This window comes from Oryzias melastigma, linkage group LG5 (genome assembly GCF_002922805.2).
Source record: "Oryzias melastigma strain HK-1 linkage group LG5, ASM292280v2, whole genome shotgun sequence".
Classification (NCBI taxonomy): Eukaryota; Metazoa; Chordata; class Actinopteri; order Beloniformes; family Adrianichthyidae; genus Oryzias; species Oryzias melastigma.
The window spans coordinates 611374-630561 of NC_050516.1; the positions used below are offsets into that span (position 1 = coordinate 611374).

At 42.2% G+C, this 19188-nt stretch overlaps 1 protein-coding gene across 3 annotated transcripts; it reads left to right on the forward strand.

The window, feature by feature from the left end:
* Positions 1–58: 58 nt before the first annotated feature.
* dido1 (death inducer-obliterator 1) lies at positions 59–18003 on the forward strand. 3 transcript variants are annotated; one of them, XM_024270073.2, is made up of 15 exons: positions 59–205; positions 2568–3560; positions 3711–4122; positions 4749–5114; positions 6881–7100; positions 9543–10083; positions 10163–10322; positions 10408–10524; positions 11014–11175; positions 11371–11521; positions 11607–12129; positions 12272–12419; positions 12513–12602; positions 12692–12887; positions 13586–18003. In XM_024270073.2, exons 2-15 carry the CDS (start codon positions 2722–2724, stop codon positions 17356–17358), a joined length of 7698 nt encoding a protein of 2565 aa, XP_024125841.1. In that variant the 5' UTR covers positions 59–205; positions 2568–2721; the 3' UTR covers positions 17359–18003. The 3 variants fall into 3 exon arrangements, with proteins under 3 accessions (XP_024125841.1, XP_024125840.1, XP_024125843.1); XM_024270072.2 differs by having other exon boundaries at positions 62–209; XM_024270075.2 differs by having other exon boundaries at positions 62–209; positions 11014–11127.
* Positions 18004–19188: the final 1185 nt, after the last annotated feature.

Below are 19188 nucleotides of genomic sequence, written 5' to 3' on the forward strand. Positions count from 1 at the left end.
AAAAATAGTCATATTTTTATACACAGTCTATGGCTATACACCGAAGTCACGTGTCAGATAAGTTCCCCTCCCGGTCTGTAGGGGGCGCTGTAGTATTGGACGTTTTGTCTAAACTGTCAGCCATCTGCCGCAGTCAGTTAGATCCAAAGGGAATGGAAAATGGAGGACTGAATGAAGAAAAATGAGGGCACAGCATTTGTAAAATGTAGGTGAGTTGAAATACGGTGTTTGTTATTCCAGATAGAAGTAGTCGCTCATGTTTCTTTGTTAAAAGAAAATCACACTTTAATGTTTATAATGCTGTTGTGGTTGTTCCGGCGCAGGTATCGGGAGATGATATTTAACATGATGCTCACGATGTTAGCCTCGCCGTTTACATGCGTACGACTTGAAATGAAGAATTTAACTGGACAAGAATGAACCATTTTGTCCTCCCTGAATAAAAAAACACAATCGGTGGTTTTGTTGTTTTATAAGTGTTTAGTTTTCTATTTGCCTTTTGTTGCCTACTTAAATCTAGTTCAAGTGCCCCACTAGTAGCTATTAGCGTTAGCTTCTCTTGCTAGCTACATCCGTTTGTCTTTTTTTTTCTTTTGCAACTAAGCTTCATGTCAGGAGTTCGCTTAAATGTATTATATATTGGCGACGTGTCGAATCTTACACCACCATTGTTAGTAATCACAGTTAAATATCCGTTTTGCATAACTTAGCAATATTAGCCTTATAAGGAGGGAAAACTACTTAAACGAGTGATATTGTTTCTGAGCCGTAATTATCTGTCAAGAATCGGCCACATTAAGACCGCGTTATCAATTCGTAACAATGTTGTTTTTACTACGAGAAAGTCAGTAGGTTAAAATATATATATTTCGTCGCTGTTGGTTTCGTCGTTGTTCGGTATATCAAGGTGGTGTACGCCCCTGTCACTGGCTTTCGTCTAAACTGCTCCAGCAACGTAATCCTCATAAATCGTAAATATCACCGTATCAATGAGTGTGTAGACTTATTTCGCTTTTGTTGAAGGTTTTGCCACGAATGTGTTGTTTGTAGATAGGCCCCTCCTTCTTTACTTAGCAGCGGTTGACCTCTCTGTCACGTGGCACGATGTTGGGATTGCAATTTATTCAATCACTCCCAAAGCTTTCGATTTTATCCCACTTTCGACGGTGTGGATTAAATATGTGACGTAAGACTATTTTTGCAGGTATCTTGAAAACGTTTAAAAATACTTCCGGTGTCAATAAATCCATTTCGGATCGCGACTTAGCTTAGCACTTAGCTACAGTCACTGCTACTCGTGCTATTTATTATGAGGATTATTACTACTGCATTTACTTGTGTAGCTTTATTTTAATTATTGTAAACGTCTTTGATTTTGAATTCTGTCATTTTAAAAAATAAATGTTCTTTTTTATTTTTATAATTAAGTCATTTGTATTGCTGGTCATCTGCATAATAAAAGCTAATGACAAAAACTTTCAGAAAAATAAGGAAAAAACAAGCTCCTCCCACTTAACAATTGGAAATTTAGTGCACATTTATATTTAGTTGAGCTTGTAAATGAAGGTGAGGTTATTACAGTGGATACAAATACAACTGACTTGAGTTTAATTTGAGTTCTTCAGCAAAACCTCCTTTAAAAAATGAATTCAAAGATACAACAAAATTGTAGCAAATTATTTTAGAGTATTTGATTTTATTTTTCAAATTTTTAATTTTTTTCAGAATAGGTACACCTTAATAATTTCTAGTGTTACTATTGCATCATCAGTTCCCCTCTTTAATAAAGTTAAATCAGTTCAAAATAATTTGGTATACGAATGGTTTGCTGCTGGCAATTATTTCCTGAATCAAGGATTCTGTTTACTTACCCACCAGAATTGATATGATTAAAATAGGAATCACTCTTTCCATAATACTGTAGTGAGGCAGTTAGTGCTTTATTAAGTATCAAAGACGATACCTAAATCTAATTAAATGTTTTGCATGTGAAGGAAAATTATGTTTTGTCAGACAAGGAAAAGATGAGTACCATTTTTGAGTCTTTTGCAGTTTAATATTAATGTGTTATGCTGATGTTTATGTGCTTTGTTAGGTCTGTTTGCCTTTATAGCAGCCTCAGGGAATTTAACTATTCAGTCATGTTATATATGACTATCTATTTTAATGCCACAAAAATTTCGGTACTGACACTTTCAGATTAAAATTTGATTCTGCAAAAAGTCATTGTGTTCCACGCATGTTTTAAAGAAGACAAATGTTTTTAAAAGTAAAGTAAAAAATAAAAGTAACCTGGCTTTGCTTAAACTCTTGGAGCCCATAAAACAACGTAGTTTTAAGTCTTTTGCACTCTATGTAAAAGGGATGTTTTGTTTATTTAGAGGAATGTTTGTCAAGTTTGTGCGAGTTTAAATTATTTTTTTTTAAATCAAGACAAGTACTACTTGTGGTTAAGTTGTGGTAGTTTCTGGTTCAAACTCTCTTCTTGATGTCTTGTATTTGTGGTGATTCTCCTGTTAGCAGTTTGGCCCTTAGTTCCTTTTGTTGATTGCTTTGTTTTTTCACAGGCTTTGGAGAAGAGGATTGTAAGCATGAAACAGAGTTCAAAACTGAGCCAAAATGTGGCCACACATTTTCTAGAGTAGCCAGATACGTCTTTGAAGACCAAAAGTACTGTAAAGAAAACGTTGGGTTTTCATCAGTCAACTGTTGCCACAAGAAATGCCAGGCGAGACTGTGACTGATAGCCCTGACACCCGCTGTCCAGTACGGCGAAGTGGCAGACAGCCGAAGCGTACTGACAAGCTTGAGGAATTTCTCTCAACTGCCAAAAGAGGATCAAGAAAGAGCGCTCCCCCAAGTGGGGAAACTGGAGATCCTCCCTCTCAAACTCCAACTGATGCAGAGACTGCTTCAGAAGCAAGCTTTGATGGCAGCGTTGAATTCAAGGCTGCAGAGGACAAAACAGATTCTCCAGAGAGGAAGACGAGAAGTGCTACAAAGAAACAGGCTCAAAAGAAACCGCAGAGAGGAATGCAGACCCGACGGAGTGGCAGAGCCGCAGTCAAGGATGAGGGAAGCTCTGAGAACGAGGAGGAGAATAAAGATGAAATCAAGAAGGATCCAGATCAGGGTGAAGGAAACGAAGACAAAAAAAGTGACCCTGATGTTGTAGAGAGCAACAATGCAACACAGCCTCAGCATGAGCATGACTCTAAGAATGAGGAGAAGCCTGAGTCTGAAGTGACAAATGAAAAAATTGAAGACTCTGAGGACAAACCTGCACTTTTAACAGAAAGAAGTGGACCATTAAGAACGTATGTCAATAAAAAGAGGGCTGCAAAAAAGAACAGTCCACCTGCCAGAGTTGTTGTGAACAAAAACACTGCACCCATTAAACCCCAAATTACTGTTAAGACGAGCAAGCCCCAAATGGAAGAGGATGAAGATGATGAAGATGATGATGACTCATCGTCATCTTCGTCACTAGAGGAATCGGATGAAGGAGGCTATGACCCCAATGCATTGTACTGCATCTGCCGTCAGAAACACAACAAACGGTAAGATTTTTTTTATTTGGTTTATTTATCTTAATCCTTAACAATCCACACTATTTGATTGACACCCCATGTTTCCCTCCCTATGAACAATTTGTAAGCAAAAGCCTGTTGCATTCCTGGGCTTTTAGTGAATTATCCCTTTCCTTGTAGATTTATGATTTGTTGTGACCGCTGCGAGGAATGGTTCCACGGGGACTGTGTCGGAATCACAGAGGTCCGTGGACGCCTGTTGGAAAGAAACGGTGAAGATTACATCTGTCCCAACTGCACTGCAAAGAAAAACCAGCTGGTCCGACCTGCCACATCCATCCTGTCCACCAGTGCGGATGCAGCCAAGTCCAGAGCAGACACCGTCTCTGCAGCTGGCTCTTCTGCCGCTGCTCCCTCCTCTGCTTCTTCTGAAAAAGCTGCTATCAGTGGTGCAAACATTCAGACTGCAGCTCTGCCATCCTCCACAGCAAGTGGGGCAGAGGAGAAAGCATCAGAGGACCTGGGCATCAAAGGGAGGATAGAGAAGGCTACAAATCCAACTGGAAAAAAGAAGATAAAGATTTTTCAGCCGGTATGTCCCTGCAGCAAGAAGTACCACCTACTAAGTCATTCAGTGCTTTTATTAGCTCTTTATAGTCAGCCATAGCTGTAATTGGTAATTACATTTCTTTCATTTTCTGAACTCTATCTTCTCTAATCTTAGAGAACATTTTCTTAAAACTGTGCTGACACAAAACCGGGGTCAATCACTCAGAGTACTCTTTCACTGTCCATGCTCATGTAGGGTTACTGCACATGCTAATGTAGTAAATGGTGTGTTCACTCTTACCAGCAGCTTTGAGGCATTTTACAAATTGTCTATCTCGCCAACATAGTAGACATTCAACTTGATTCCTAGACCAGACGGTCCCCTTGCTATCATGTTTGTACATTTGTTTGTTGTTATCAAAATCGTCATGGGTTTGCCCCTATGTAGACTTGTGCTCCAATAATGGAAAAAGAATAATGAAGTTTACTTGGGTTTGCTGTGATTGTACTCTGAATCCCACGAAAGCTGAATGTGGGATAGCAGGGTAAACGGTTAACCTACCAATAAGAGAGTTTAGTATATCCAAGAGGTTTATGCTGCTGGTATGCAGTGGAGAGTGACATTTCTGTTTTTCGCTGTTGATTTTATGTTACATTGACTTTGACCAGGCGGTTCAGCTGGCAGTTCAACCGAAGGCAGAGCAGAAGGCTTCACCCGCTGCAGAAACCAAGGCTTCCTCATCGGTTGAACAGAAAGCATCACCAGACTCAGAGCAGAAGGTCGCCTCGGTGGTGGAGGTGGAGGTGAAGACATCACCAGAAGTGGAGGTGGCAGAGGACAAGTCCGGGCAGAAGGCTGAGGTGGACACTTCATCTCCAAAGTGTATTGGACCTGGTTGTGCTAAAAATGCTCAGCCAGATTCTGTGTACTGCGGCCACGACTGCATCCTGCGACATGCCGCCGCTGCCATGAAGTCCATCAGTGATGTCAAAGAGCCCAAGGATAAGGCTCCCATAACCAAGTCCACAGCAAAGGTAACCCGGGCTGACTGAAATACTTTTCAGAAATGAAAGGAAATGTAATCAATCCTAAGACTTTTTCCTTATTTCTGGAATTTGTTTGTGTGACAGCGTATTGTCTTTGATTTGTATTGGTAAAAGGTTTGAAGGCATAAATCAAGGTTTTTCTGTAAACTTTTCAGGGCTTTCATCATCTGTTAGGAATGCAATAAAAATAATTAAGATTTGCTCTGCTGGCATTCAGTAAATGCTGGATCTGAAGTTAAGAAGATGGAGGTGCTAAGAAGTAAGATCCCATTATGATCTGGAGTTTGATTCTTAGGTTTGACTTGTGAGAAATAACAGGTTGGACCAATGTAGACATAATTAAACTAAAGATAGAGCTACATAAATATGACTTCAACATTGCAAAATGTTTATTTTTTCTTTATTCTCAATATTTTCTTGTTGGTAAAAGATGGTTTGAATGAAAACTGCAGAGGGCTTTCGCTGAAGTCTTTTTCCATTTTCAAAAGTGACAATATAGAAAAAAACTTGGCACTGTTTGGGTTTCCTTGTTTTGGTCACACAATACCTTTTTTGGAGACATTTTTGCATCCTAAAAATATCTAAGAAGCGTTGAACACATATTAACCCTCTTGAATTTCAAAGTACTCAAATTTGTGGTGTGTCTGAACATTTTATGAAGAAATCTGATCATTTTTTTTCCCCCAGCAGAAATTGTGGTTTGAGTAAACACATTAACCCTCATGCTCTCTTATGGGGTCAAAATGACCCTGCCCTTATATTGATGTGTGATCTCTCCCATGACAAATGTGGACAGGATTTGATGTCAGAAACGAAAAAAAATCCTGGGGGGGGGTGGGGTGGGGGTGCACAGTGCGCTGTCTTGTGGGGTCCAGATGACCCCATTTTAATGTAAACATGCCTAGAGTAGCACAAGGGGTAAATAATTAAAAAAAATAACTACAATTAGACAGTTTAATGTCTTGGCTGTAAAATCTGCATAATTTTCCAAAAACTACTGTTTTCTTTTCTCTCTTAGATTAGTGAATTTAGTATAAAAATGTATCTGATCCTGTTTTTTTTTATTTCTTTATTTTATTTTTTTTTAGTTTTTAAATAGCTTGAATATTTAATGCTTTATTATGAGAAAGAGGAACAGTGGCAGATACATCAGTCATTTCAAATGAGGACAACCTTCAGGAGCTTTCAGGAGAAAAGGTCACATTGGTGGCAGGGGTCAAAGGAAAATAACCACAGTAATAAATACCAAGGTTTAAAGAGCATCTATTGTAGAATTACATTCACCCAAAATGGAAAAATCAGGAAAAATGTTTTATTGGTTCTCATTACTACAAAGCTAGACTATTGACTAAATTAACTCAGAGCTGAGAGCACTTTTCATTTTCATTCAGATTAGACATGTTAGATTTTTTGTGTGATGTTCAGATCAAGAAGCAGTTAAATCAGTATAATTAATCTTACGGCGAAAAATGTGAAGGACACCATTGGTGCTGATTTTTTTTTATTGCATAGATTTTAAGATCAGTGTTTAAAATAAACATTTTACTTATTAATTATAATCATAATTGAACCTGCAAACACTGCAGAAGGCAGGAATATGTTTATATTGTTAAATAGAATTGGCAATTAAGAGTAGACATGCCTCTGCTTTTTTTTAATAATTTTTTTTCATTGAAGATATCAAAATGAATTAATCAAAAATGCACTTCCTGTTTGAGGGAAATGTCTGAACACGAGCGTTCCCCTTTACACAGGTGAGCAGTGCCGCTGGAAGGAGGACGCGGAGGAAGACGCAGGAGGAGTCGGACAGCGAGGAGTCCAACAGTCCCGACCCGGATGAAGATGATGAGGACGAGCACGCGGAGGAGCACCCGCCGTCTCCGGCCACAGCTTCCTGGTCCAGCGATCATAATTACATTGCCGTAACACCAGAAAAGACTACACCCATATCACCAACAGTGTTAAACAAAAAGTGTATGTATCTCTTTGAAGGTCTTCAGCCGTTGTTGAAATCACTGTTTCTTTTCATTTTATACATATTTATATGTGTGTTTCCTGTCACGCTAACCTCATATAGAAAGGATTTTTTTTCTTTTTTTGCGGGAAAAACCACGAACTGAACTGTACATCACATTCCCTTTTTTGAAGTTTGTGATTCTGACCACTTGTAAAGTTTGTTGCTAAATGGTGGCAGCTGTGAAACAGGTAAGTCTCCACTTTAGGGCTTTTGGTAAGTATTCAGGGGTTAAAGGGGCACTCCACGGATTTCACACCTTCACTGAACCCCCTGCTGCTTCCACATTTTTGCCGCTGGGTGCAGCCCACACAGGCCCAACATGAGCTGTGCTGCCATCAGCTTTAATTCCTGCAGTTTGAAAGATGAAGCCATTCTGCAGCATTTGAGAAGTGACAGATCATTGAAGAAAACATCTGTTGACTGGATGTGGGCTCACTAGTCCAGGAAGTATCCAGCTCCAGGCCTCATGGGGTGCTAAACAACCCTATTAAAGTAGCCTCTGATTGGTGAAGCCCATCTGATCCAGCATAAGGACATAGCTACTGGAAAATAAGCAGGACAGCAGCCTGGTGGTCCAGGCTTGAACCCTCCGTTCCAGCCTAAACATAGTGATCACTGCAACTACTTTTATGCTCCAGTGTGTTTTTGGAGGTGCTGAGACTGGAGTACCCCTTTTAAAAAAAAAATGTTTTTAGGTTTAATGATGGCCAGTGTGGGGGAGGAGCATCATTTAGGGGTTCAGAGAAGAAAGCTGTGTCCTTGTTTGGAGTACGTTTTTATGTGTTCTGCCTAACTTGCCTTCACAAGTCTTTCTACTTCCTGGTTTCATGACCACCGCTGTCCGTGGGCCTTTTCCAAATCCTTCTCCAGCAGGTAGGTTTCTGAACTGCAGATTATGCAATGGCTCATACAGAAACGATGAAGTCAGTTGTTGAAAATTGTGTCTTTGCTTGACTTGTCGTGGTTGTTACCAAGCTGTTTCGGTTTTTACTCTGAATATGATGCATCATTTCTCTTGAGCAAAGTGGCTTTAAAATAAAAGGTGATGAACAGATTTTTGGATGCCTTGATTGTTTATATGAGGAATGTTGGGTTGCCATTTGGGAAGCTGGACCCGTTCAGCCGGAAGTCCTTCATGGTGGTTTGATCTGAGCGCGTTGCGGAGCTTTGCGAGAGCCTGGAGAGTCGTGTGCAGCTGGACAGAAGAGCTTCTTCCACCCAGACCAGACCTGGAGCGGGGCAGTGAAGTCCACAAAAGCTGCTGGAGATGAAGATGACCTAAACAAGAAAGAAGAAAAAGATTTTCACCTGATGAGATGATGTACATCAAGGAAAATGTTTTAAGATCTGAATGATTGCTTTAATTATCCAAGAATACTTGGAGAAGGCTTCTGATAATGCTATCTGATAGAAATAAGGGTGAAGGCATGCATATGTACCCTCAAGCTCATGACTTTGGCCACCGAGTTGACTGAAGAGGAGAACTGTTCCTGCACTCCACTGAAAACCGTTTAATCCTAATGCTCTTGTCCTGCTTCATCTGTAGGTCCTTTTTCGCCGAGTCTATTGACAAGTCGCTCACCGCTTATGAAAACAGTTAAACATGCAAGTGCATCTAAAGACTCCAGTAGAAGGGAAAAATGCAGTCATTGAGTTCTTGAATGAAATTGTGTGAATGTGGAGATTTATCAAAAGGAGAAATTTGATTTTGGATAGTAAAGGTCACATTTTGGTGCTAGAGGTCATAATTTAGCTGATTCATCTCACTGTGTTCTGCGATATTAGATTATAATTTTTCATGTTTGTTTTCATACATTACAATTCTATTTATGGATTTAAATATAAAGCAGAACACAAAGCAACAGAGAACTGACATGGAATTGTAACCAGCTCTGTTTTAATTTTGTGAATTAGTAGTTTGAGGATAATGTTTCAGTGTTGAGGATCATTCACAAACTCCTGTGCAACATTCTGCTCCTGTTTGGATGGGATGTCATGTGACCTTGTTGACCTTTGATTCATTATAATGTCAAGTTCAAGATTTGAACTGTGTATTTTTTTGGGGTTATTTCAAGGAAGTCATTAATAGTATTATGTATATTGAACTTATTTATAATAAAGTGGGTTTTTTACATATTCATGTTGTATAACTTATTTTTTCAATGTTTTCTACTCTGAACCATGATGCTCATAAGTTTGGTACATTTTGAAGTTTGTCCTTTGGCTTTTTGTCATGCTGGAAAAATGACCAATAAGCAAATAATTACAATAACCAATGCAGCTTTTTTAATTGTTACTTCAAATTTTGTTTCTGTTTAAACTGAATTTTATATGTACAAATTTTGCAGCAGAAAAAAAAATCAGTATATTAAAATATTGGATCTTGTTCTTGATTGCAGCTCCTCCCAAAGAAGAGAAGCAGGCTGTGAAGGAAGCGGCTCCATCTTCTGAGAAGTCCAGCACCGGATCAACCACGCAAAGCAAATCCAAAGCAAAAAACAAGTCGCCAACAAGCAAAGCTGCAAAAGTTTCCCCCAAAGGGAAGAAACCTTCAAATCCACCTGCGGACTCGAAGACATCTAAGAAACCGGCAGCACCCCCGACCAAAACCCCAACGCAGTCCAAGAAATCCAGCTCATCGCCCACCCCCACTCCCTCCCCGTTTCCTCAAGGCCCGATCCATGTCACCGGAGCACTCCGAGTCACCAAGACCAACTTCACCATCCCCAAGAAGCAGCCCCAAAAGGATTCCAGCTCCCAAAGTCCAACCCCTTCTTCTTCTTCTTCAAGAACTCCGTCAGCTTCTTCCACTCCGCCCATCCAGTCGTCGTCTTCCAGGTCTGCACATCCACCTGCCCCGGTATCCCCCATGAGACCTCCACCCAACACCCAGATGAGACAGAACATCCGCCGCTCTCTGACAGACATCCTCTTCAAGAGGTGAGTCTCACAGTTCCCAATCATGTTTGTGTTTGTGCTTTCATAAAACAATGTCGTTGTGCCCCCCCCCCCACATCAGAGTGAGTAACAGCGATGATCTGAAAATGACCGAGAGCGAGGTGGGAAGGCTGGCGTTTGCCATCGAGAAGGAGATGTTTAACCTGTGTCTCAGCACCGACAGCAAGTACAAGAACAAGTACAGAACCCTGATGTTACACCTGAAGGATCCAAAAAACAAAGTGAGCTGACATTTCTATCATCTCAAAGCCTGGAATGTTTTTGTGTCGTCATCGTTTCTGATGATGTGGTCGATGTCCGTCTCAGGGCTTGTTCTACAGGGTGATAGGGGGTGAGGTCACGCCCTTCAGGCTGGTGCGACTCAGCGCCGAGGAGCTGGTTTCCAGAGAAATGTCGGAGTGGAGGAGGCGGGACGCTCCTGAGGTAGAAGTGACATCTTTCTCTCAATAATAACACTATTGACAACAGACCTACAATTCTTTCACAACTAAAAAGTGAATTACTTGGAGCCACTTCAATTTCCAACCATGAATATTTGTTTTTCTGTAAATTTGGTTCTCTACTGACACTCAGAACTAAAACCGATTTATGCTGAGAATACATTTAAATCTTTTGGAATTCGGCAGTTTCAAAGACAGATCATGAATTTCTCATTTTAATTTTATTTCATTAAATTCTATTGTTAAAGTTTTTAATTAGTAAAAAAATGTATTCTTTTGAAAGGATTTCCTTCCTTCAAACCTCCAAATGATTAGTCCCTTCTTATGAAGAAGTATGCAATCTTCTCTCTTGTTTTTTATCACTAAAAGTTTGTCTTGCTTTGAGCATTTATTTTACCATGAGATTTACAGAGTAAGAATTTAACAAACTGCACACATTAGATTCCAACTGCTTCATTGGCTTCCTCTGCAGTCCCAGTCCCACAGTGCGAGGGCTCAGTCAGGACAGACCCGACAGGGAAACAGGCACGATCCTGGCTCCCACAGCACAGATATGGAGGATGCTCCACCAACATCGGATGCAGATGTATGTATTTCTGCCAACACCTCAGCTTCTCGCATGGGTTCTGCTGCAGTAAGTGGTGGCGAGCTGCTTTCCTTCTACTCTCAGCCTTTTTGCATGAATTTCTTACACAATCAGATGATTATCTTTCTTTCTTTCTGTGCTTTAAGCTAGCTTGCAGAAAACACAATGCTGCCAAATGAAATGTGACTGAATGTTATTTCTTCAGTTTCTCTCATGTTTTAAATTCTTTTATTTTTTTGTCAGGAACAAGAGGAGTCTGCCTCAACTCCTGCTCAGTCTTCTGCCGTCGACGGCAGCGGCGACAATGTGGCGGATGTTTTCAGCAGCATGCTCAAAGACACCACATCTGAACACAGGACTCACCTGTTTGACCTCAACTGTAAAATATGCACAGGTAACAAGAAAAAGACTGCTCTGCTGTTGAACTGGTCATGTCATTGTTTGAGTTTAAATATCTCTTTTTTTTTATTTAACTCAAGGTATGAAAGCAGAGGAGGAACCTGCTGCTAAAAAAGCCAAACTCACCAAGAAGCCGGACACTAAGCCCTCCTGGCCAGAGTCACTTCCTTCCCGGCCAGCCGACGCCTCTCCCATCACTCAAACACAAAGCTCCCCTGCATATCAGCAGCACCAGGGTTCTTCTACTTTTCCATCCCATCCGTCCATCCTGGAACCAGCTGTTTCAGAACCACAACCGTCAGTCTACCAGGAGGATCTCAGCTTGATGGCCCCTCCAGTTCAGGCCCCTCCCACTGTGGCCCCCGCTGTGTCCTCCGTTAGCATCAGTCGCAGGGACCCCCGTGTAGCCAGACACGCCTCTGTGGTAAATCTTCCCCAAGCTGCCCCAGAAAAGCCCAACATCATTGTAGTGGAGCCTCTTCCAGCTCCTGTGGCTGCTCTGATGGAGGCCGGAGTGAAATCACTGCTGCCCATGCCTCCAGCTCCACTGGCTCCGCCCGCTCCACCCGCTTTACTGACTGTGCCCAAGCCTTCAAAAACAAGGTGCTCCATCTTACCATGCACCCTCATGTTAACCTTTTTTGATTTTGAAAATAAAAGTTTACTGTTGCACCTATTATAGACTTTTATTTTGGTACATCTGAGACATTTTAAGCAGATTGAAATGTTGGTGTTGGTTTTACAGTACTACTGAGCCCCCACCAGAAGGAGAAACTGCCATCTTCCTCCACGGACAAGAAAAGCTGTGGAAAGGTTTTATCAACATGCAGTCAGTAGCCAAGTTTGTGACCAAGGCGTTCCTGGTATCTGGATCTTGTGAACACCTGAAAGAGGTATTTTTACTTAAGGACCAAGTTAATTTGTTTTGAAGCCAATTTAAATGGGAGGAATTTCCATGGACGCAACTTTTAATCATCTGTGTGCAGGATTTGCCAGACACCATTCATGTTGGAGGCCGGATACCCCCCGGGACTGTGTGGGACTACGTTGGGAAGTTGAAAACCTCCCTCTCCAAGGTTTCTAATGCCAAAACACATCTGGGAGAAGAGCAGAAGTGTGTAGTTTAACATTTTTTGTGTAACATTTACATTTCTTTTCCTCTCAGGAGCTGTGTCTGATACGCTTCCACCCAGCCACAGAGGAAGAGGAGGTGGCATACGTCTCACTGTTCTCATACTTCAGCAGCAGGAAAAGATTTGGTGTCGTGGCGAACAACAGAGGCCGCATCAAAGACCTGTATCTCATCCCGCTCGGCTCAAACGACCCGCTACCCTCCAAACTGTTACCGTTTGATGGGCCAGGTAAGCAAAAGGGAGCTCAAATGTGTCTTTGTGGTGACATGAGTGTCTCAAAATGTTTGATTAAAAATGTCTTTATTTTTTTTTATTTTTATTGTGTGGTGAGTATGTTTTAAATTGGCTTGGAAACTGGAGTGGGAGCTTATTTATGGGTTTTTACCAGTAGGGGGAGCTCTTGTGTCATTTTTGGAAAATGACGTCACATGTTTTTGTGTCTGATTTTGTATCTGAAGTTTCAAATAAAGGTTGCTTTACAGGCTGTGCTATTTCATCCCAGACTCAGAAAAGTTGTTTTCATGTCACAAACACAGAATTCACACATTAAATCTACAAATTTCCTTATTATTAATATCACTTCATAATTAGGTTTATAAATAGCACACATGTAATCATATCCAAGAAGTGAAACAGTGACAGAATGTCACAACTAGTCATTCGTTTACACATTATATCTGAAACGAGATCCATAAACTTTTCATAGTTACGCAAAGCAAACAATTGTATTACTAGAATATTAAAGTAGAGTTGTTGCTCAGATACGATCCAGGATTTAGAAATCTCTTTATAATTTCAAGATGGTATGAAAATGTATCTTCTTTAAGACATTCTTGAGCCCTCATTCCATTCTGAATTTAAAAAAACATTCTTAATAAACACACCTCATCTATAAACCATAATGGAAATCTATTTTCTTTCTGCAGGACTTGAACCTGCTCGTCCCAACCTCCTGCTGGGGCTGCTGATCTGCCAGAAGGACAGAAAGCGAGCCGGTGCTCAGCTGGAGTCCGAAGATAAACGGTCCAAGATCCAAACCAAAGAGGTCGATGAAACTGGCCTGCCAAAGCTGCCAGTCCCGCTCAGAGCTGACAGGAGCACACGACAGAGTCTGGAAGCTTCCTTTAGTACAACTCCTCCGGGGTCGCCTCCATCGAACTCCTCTGAGGCCACCGGCGGCGCTGCGTCAGCAGTTCTTCCCTTCCAACTGCCTGTCAAAGCTCCAGCGCCTTCCGCTGTTGGTCCGGTTCCCTCATCTAGCTCTGCTGGTACCTCCGCAGCCGTCACCAATCCTCTCCAGACTCTCCTCAATACGCTTTTCAGGAAGAAGAAACACGACTCGGATGCCTCCAACTCTCCGTCGGATCAAGCTGCTGAACTCCCCCCGAGTTCGACAATGTCAGATCCTATTGTGCAGCAGTTTGCACAGAAACCCAAAGAAAATCTGCAAGAAGTGGATGAAGACGACCGCCCATATGACCCAGAGGAAGAGTACGACCCCAGTATGGGCTACAATTTACCAAAGAAGCCTGTTGAGTTAGTGAAACCTGAGGTTTCAAAGGAGCCTGAAATTGTAGCAAGTGAATCTGATGATGTGGCGTATGACCCAGAAGACGACTCCATTTTTGATGAGGTGAAAACGTTGGTACCAGGTCAAGCTCAGACTGCTGTTCCCTGTGTAGCAGATCCACAAAAGATCATTGAGAACCTTAAAAGGATTGGAGATCAAGCGTTGCTGAAGTCTGAACAAAAAGCATCCATCACTGCCCCCAGTGTTCCAGTGGCACTAGTTGCCTCACCTGTTGAATCCATTTTGGCCAGCAGTCAGCTGCTGCAGCTTGGCAAGAAGGTTGAAGAACTAGTGAAGTCTTCCTCTGTGGCCCCTTTGATCAACCAGAAGAGAGACCCCAGGCAGAGCAGGGATCCGCGCCACACTGCAGATGACAATGTTTTAGATCAGTCTGAAGAAAAAGAGGACGAGGCTGTTCCGTTGACCGAATCGATTCCTCCTTCAGAGCCTGTGGAGCAGGAGTCGTCGCAGCAGTGCGCAGCTGAAGCAGCAGATTCTTTACAAAGCCAGGAGGTGTCACTGCTGCAAGAAGAGAAAGGCGACCCGATGCCATTCACGCCATCCAGCAAAGAGGAAGTGACCATTCCTTTACTGGGTGAGAAGATAGACCCTGATGTAGAGGTCAGCTACATAGGTGATGAAGAAGTGAGATCTGAGGAGGAGCACACAAGCAGTATAGAAGCCGAGGTCGACAAGTACAGTCTTTGGCCCAACGCTGCCAGTATTCTGAAATCTGGGGAGGACGACCAAAACAGCCAAGACGCCAGCAGTTATCACAACGAGTTTGCAGAATCGTCTGTCGTCACCTCCACCATCCCTGTTCTCACTCAGAGCACATTAATGGCTGACAGCCATCCACGTCACACGACGCATCGCATGCCGAGCTACGACGACGACTACAGTCCTGGAGCGGACATTCCCCCCCAGTCCAACTTCCCTGCTCCTCATTCCATGCAGGGGCAGAACCTGATAATGAGGCCTCCCCCTGTGTCTGTGATGCCCTCCATGCAGGCTCCGTCTCCAATGCCAGGGCACCCCCCTATACACGGGCCCCCCCTGCACCTTCACAACCCCCCACCTGTACGCAGTCTTTCCACGATGCAAGGGGAAAGTCAACAGTACGGCCCACGCCCTGCTTCTTACCCCCCCTACCAGAACCAGTGGCCCGCACAGCTACCTCCTGGACTCCCCCCACAGAACATCCATCCCCCCAGAGGGCCACCCCCACCTTTCCCTGCAGCTACACAGAGAGGTCCCCTACCACAAATGTTTGAACCCTCTGTCACCGCTCCACATATAGGACAACAGGGCCCCCTTCCAGGCTTGCACCCACGTCCTACATTTGAGAGTCAGAGCAACATACCTCCTTCAAGATTCTCTGGTCCTCCACCTCCTTTCAACTTTCCTGTAAACAGAGCTCCTCCTCCACCTTTCCAAGTGCCGCCACCTGTTCACTTTGAAAACAGGCTCCCCCCTCCAAACCTCTTTCCGGCCTCCAGAGGCCCCCCACCCTCTCAGTATGCTGACCAGCAGTATAACAAAGAGCTGTCTAACAACTCATTTGGTACCAATGTGGACTCGAGTCCAAATGCACTCCGTTCGTTTAGTGACACTCAGGGTCCCCGTTACAGAGGACCGCCACCCAACCACTTTGAGGAGAGAAGAGGCCCTCCTTTGAGCGCGGATCCAGGTGGGCAACATTTCCCTTCACAAAGCCTGTTTGGAAACTCCAGATCTATGTCACCACCACGTCTGGGGTCATTTGAGGAGCACAGAGGGCCCCCCACCCGAGAGCCAAGGCCCCATCTGTCCCAGTCTTTTGGTGGGTCCGAGCGATACCATTTCAATTGGCAGGAAGATGACCATAGACCCATTCGCCACGGCGCTCCACTGTTGCCTGCCCCAATGGATGGCCCTCTTGGTCCTTCAATTCGCCATGGAGCCCACAGCCCAGACCACCACAGGGAAGACCTTTGGGCTCGCCATTCCCCTGAAATGAGGAGGAGGAGCAGCACTGCCTTTGACGACTCGAAACCTCAGGGGGGTGAACGCTTTAGTCGCTTTGATGGAGAACTTGGTCCTGGCTCTGAAGACAGACAGCGAGAGCTGTCTGAGGACCGACGGCGAGACAGAGAGAAAGAAGGTCTTCACAGCAGTCGGTTGCCATGGGACCGGGGACAGGAAACGCGCTGGAGTCGAGAGGGAGAATGGGATAGAGGAAGAGAAAGAGACCGGGACCATGAACGCGGCCGAGAAAGAGACCGTAGCAGAGGGAGAGACGAAGAGGAAGAACGGCACAAGGATCAGGACTCAGAAAAGAGGAGAGACCGAGAAAGAGAGAGAGAGAGAGCTCGGGACTCAGACCGGAGAGACCCTGATCGGAGAGACTCTGAACGGAGAGACCCTGATCGGAGAGACCCTGAACGGAGAGACCCTGATCGGAGAGACCCTGAACGGAGAGACCCTGAACGGAGAGACCCTGATCGGAGAGACCCTGATCGGAGAGACCCTGAACGGAGAGACCCTGATCGGAGAGACCCTGAACGGAGAGACCCTGACCGGAAGGACCCTAATCGGAAGGACCCTGATCGGAGGGACCCTGATCGGAGAGATTCTGATAGGAGAGACCCTGAACGGGATAGGGCAAGAAATCGAGACCTGGAACGAGATAGAAGACGTGAGAGGTCAAGAAGTCGGGATCGAGATAGAGACCGGGATCGTGGGAGAGACCGTGGAAAGGACAGAGACCGGGACAGAGATAGAGAGCGAGACAGGGACAAAGACAGGGATCGGGACAAGGAGAAGGACAAGGACAAAGACAGAGACCAGGACAAGGAGAAAGACAAAGATAGACAACGAGAGAAAGACAGGGACCGGGATAAGGACCGAGACAAGGACAGAGACCGGGACAAAGACAGAGATAGAGACCGAGATCGAGACAGGGATAAGGATAAAGACAAGGACAGAGACAGAGACAAGGACAGAGATCGAGACAGGGATAGGGACAGAACACGAGACCGAGACAGACATGAGGGCAGCAGAAGCAGAGATAAGAAGGAAGAGAAAAAGGACAATAAAGGTCCAAAGGAAAGAACAAAACCTGCAGAAAATGAAAAGAACACTTCTTAGTCTTTGTGTATTTGACATTTAGTCCCTGTCTTCACTCAACTGTAACCAGTCAAACAAATCTGTAGATGTAGATAAGCGGTGTGTCTTTACATTTCCATAGACATGTTCTGTTAGCTAAGAAAAAGACTATTTGTATTCTTCGTCACTTGAAGTTTCTACATTAGTTTTATCTTGAAAAACAAAAAAGAGCAACCTTAAGTTACTTTTCTGCAGGATTGCAGAGTAGGTCGAGTCCCATCACATGTACCTTTTTCTTGATTCTTTTTTCTTTTTTTTAATACAATGGTAATGTAACTGATTAACACACCACCTACAAAATGTAAATATGAACATATTTGTGTATATACTGATGTTTTTAAATCATACTTTTCTAAGTTGACAAAATAAAAGCCATATATAGAAAACGGATCATTTGAAGGCCACACTGTTGAGTCTGTGTTCTATAGCTTTGTACTCAAAAGCTTTTACTGTCTATAGTGTACACAGACCTGAAATATTAGATGTCGATGAAAATGTGCAGATTTTCTTTCAGCTCATCCAATTAAACAGTTTGGAAAAAATTGTGTTTTTGTTGCGCTTTTATTTTGCCTTCTCATTTAGTCAGCACTAGAAGTTGATCAAGTTTGATAAAAAAAAAAAAAAAAACTTAAATCTTTAAAGGTAAAACTGAAACTTTTATTTCACAGAAACAGATTTTCTTAAAACTTCACCATTTCATTAAATCTAGTCTTTACCAACAAGGTTTTATTTCTTTGATGCTTTACAAACTAATTATTGTACAACTGGATATACTCCAAAACATTATCAGATTTCACATGTTGACAATTTTGCTTAGCATAAAACGGTCTACTAAGCTTGACAGCTTTAGCAACCAATACTTGGAATACTTGGAAAAAGGAAAATATACAAGTATTAAATCAAGCTATTGCACATACATTCCTGTTTTACAGATCAGGCTATGTATTGTAATAGAGAAGTGTTGCTCAAAATGCTTTACTTTAAGCCAAAGCAAGAATTATTAAACCATAATTGAGAAATTTCTTGCAACCAAATATTACAAAAACAGTTCAAAACTAGCATATTTATACTAAATTCGGGTAACTTGGTTCACAGAACTCGTGTTTTTATTCGATTTAAAGATATGGCGTAAACTAGGTCCAAAGCAAATCTGCCTATAATTTTTTTTAATCCTTTATATAATGTTTCAGTTTAAAAAAAAATCTTTTATATATTTTTTTCTGTACATTGTGCATATACAATAATTTCTTACCAAATTGAAATAGTTCTTACATTTTTAGGTACAATTAAACTTAAAAAATATTTTTGTTGTAGATGTATACATCTATCTGTATTTATAAGCAAAACTATATTTTTTATTTAATTAATAGTGACTAAACCAAAAACAACTAACCATTTAATTCAAATGTAAAATACAAAGATACTTTTAATGGGGGGTGGCACGTATACTGTATGTGTTTTGCAGTGGGGAACTTTAGCACTCTCTAGAGGCAGTGGACTGTAACTGCAAAACAAAGACATCGAAAGAGATTTTTTTTAAAAATGATTCAGAAGAAAAAAACCAAAGGGATTAGACCTTATAATGTATTTACATTTTCTATTCTTAAATAATAAATAGTATTAGGCTGAGCCCTTACTGTAATTAGATTATTATTATACTAAATTGTTTTGATAAACAAATAAAAACATGTATTCATACTCACAAAAACAGTGTTATTTTTAGCAATAATCAGTTTCATTATAGAAGCTGTATGAACTCAGCTTAAAATAGCCTTCATAATCATCACAATCAGTACACACAGGTCAGCGGTC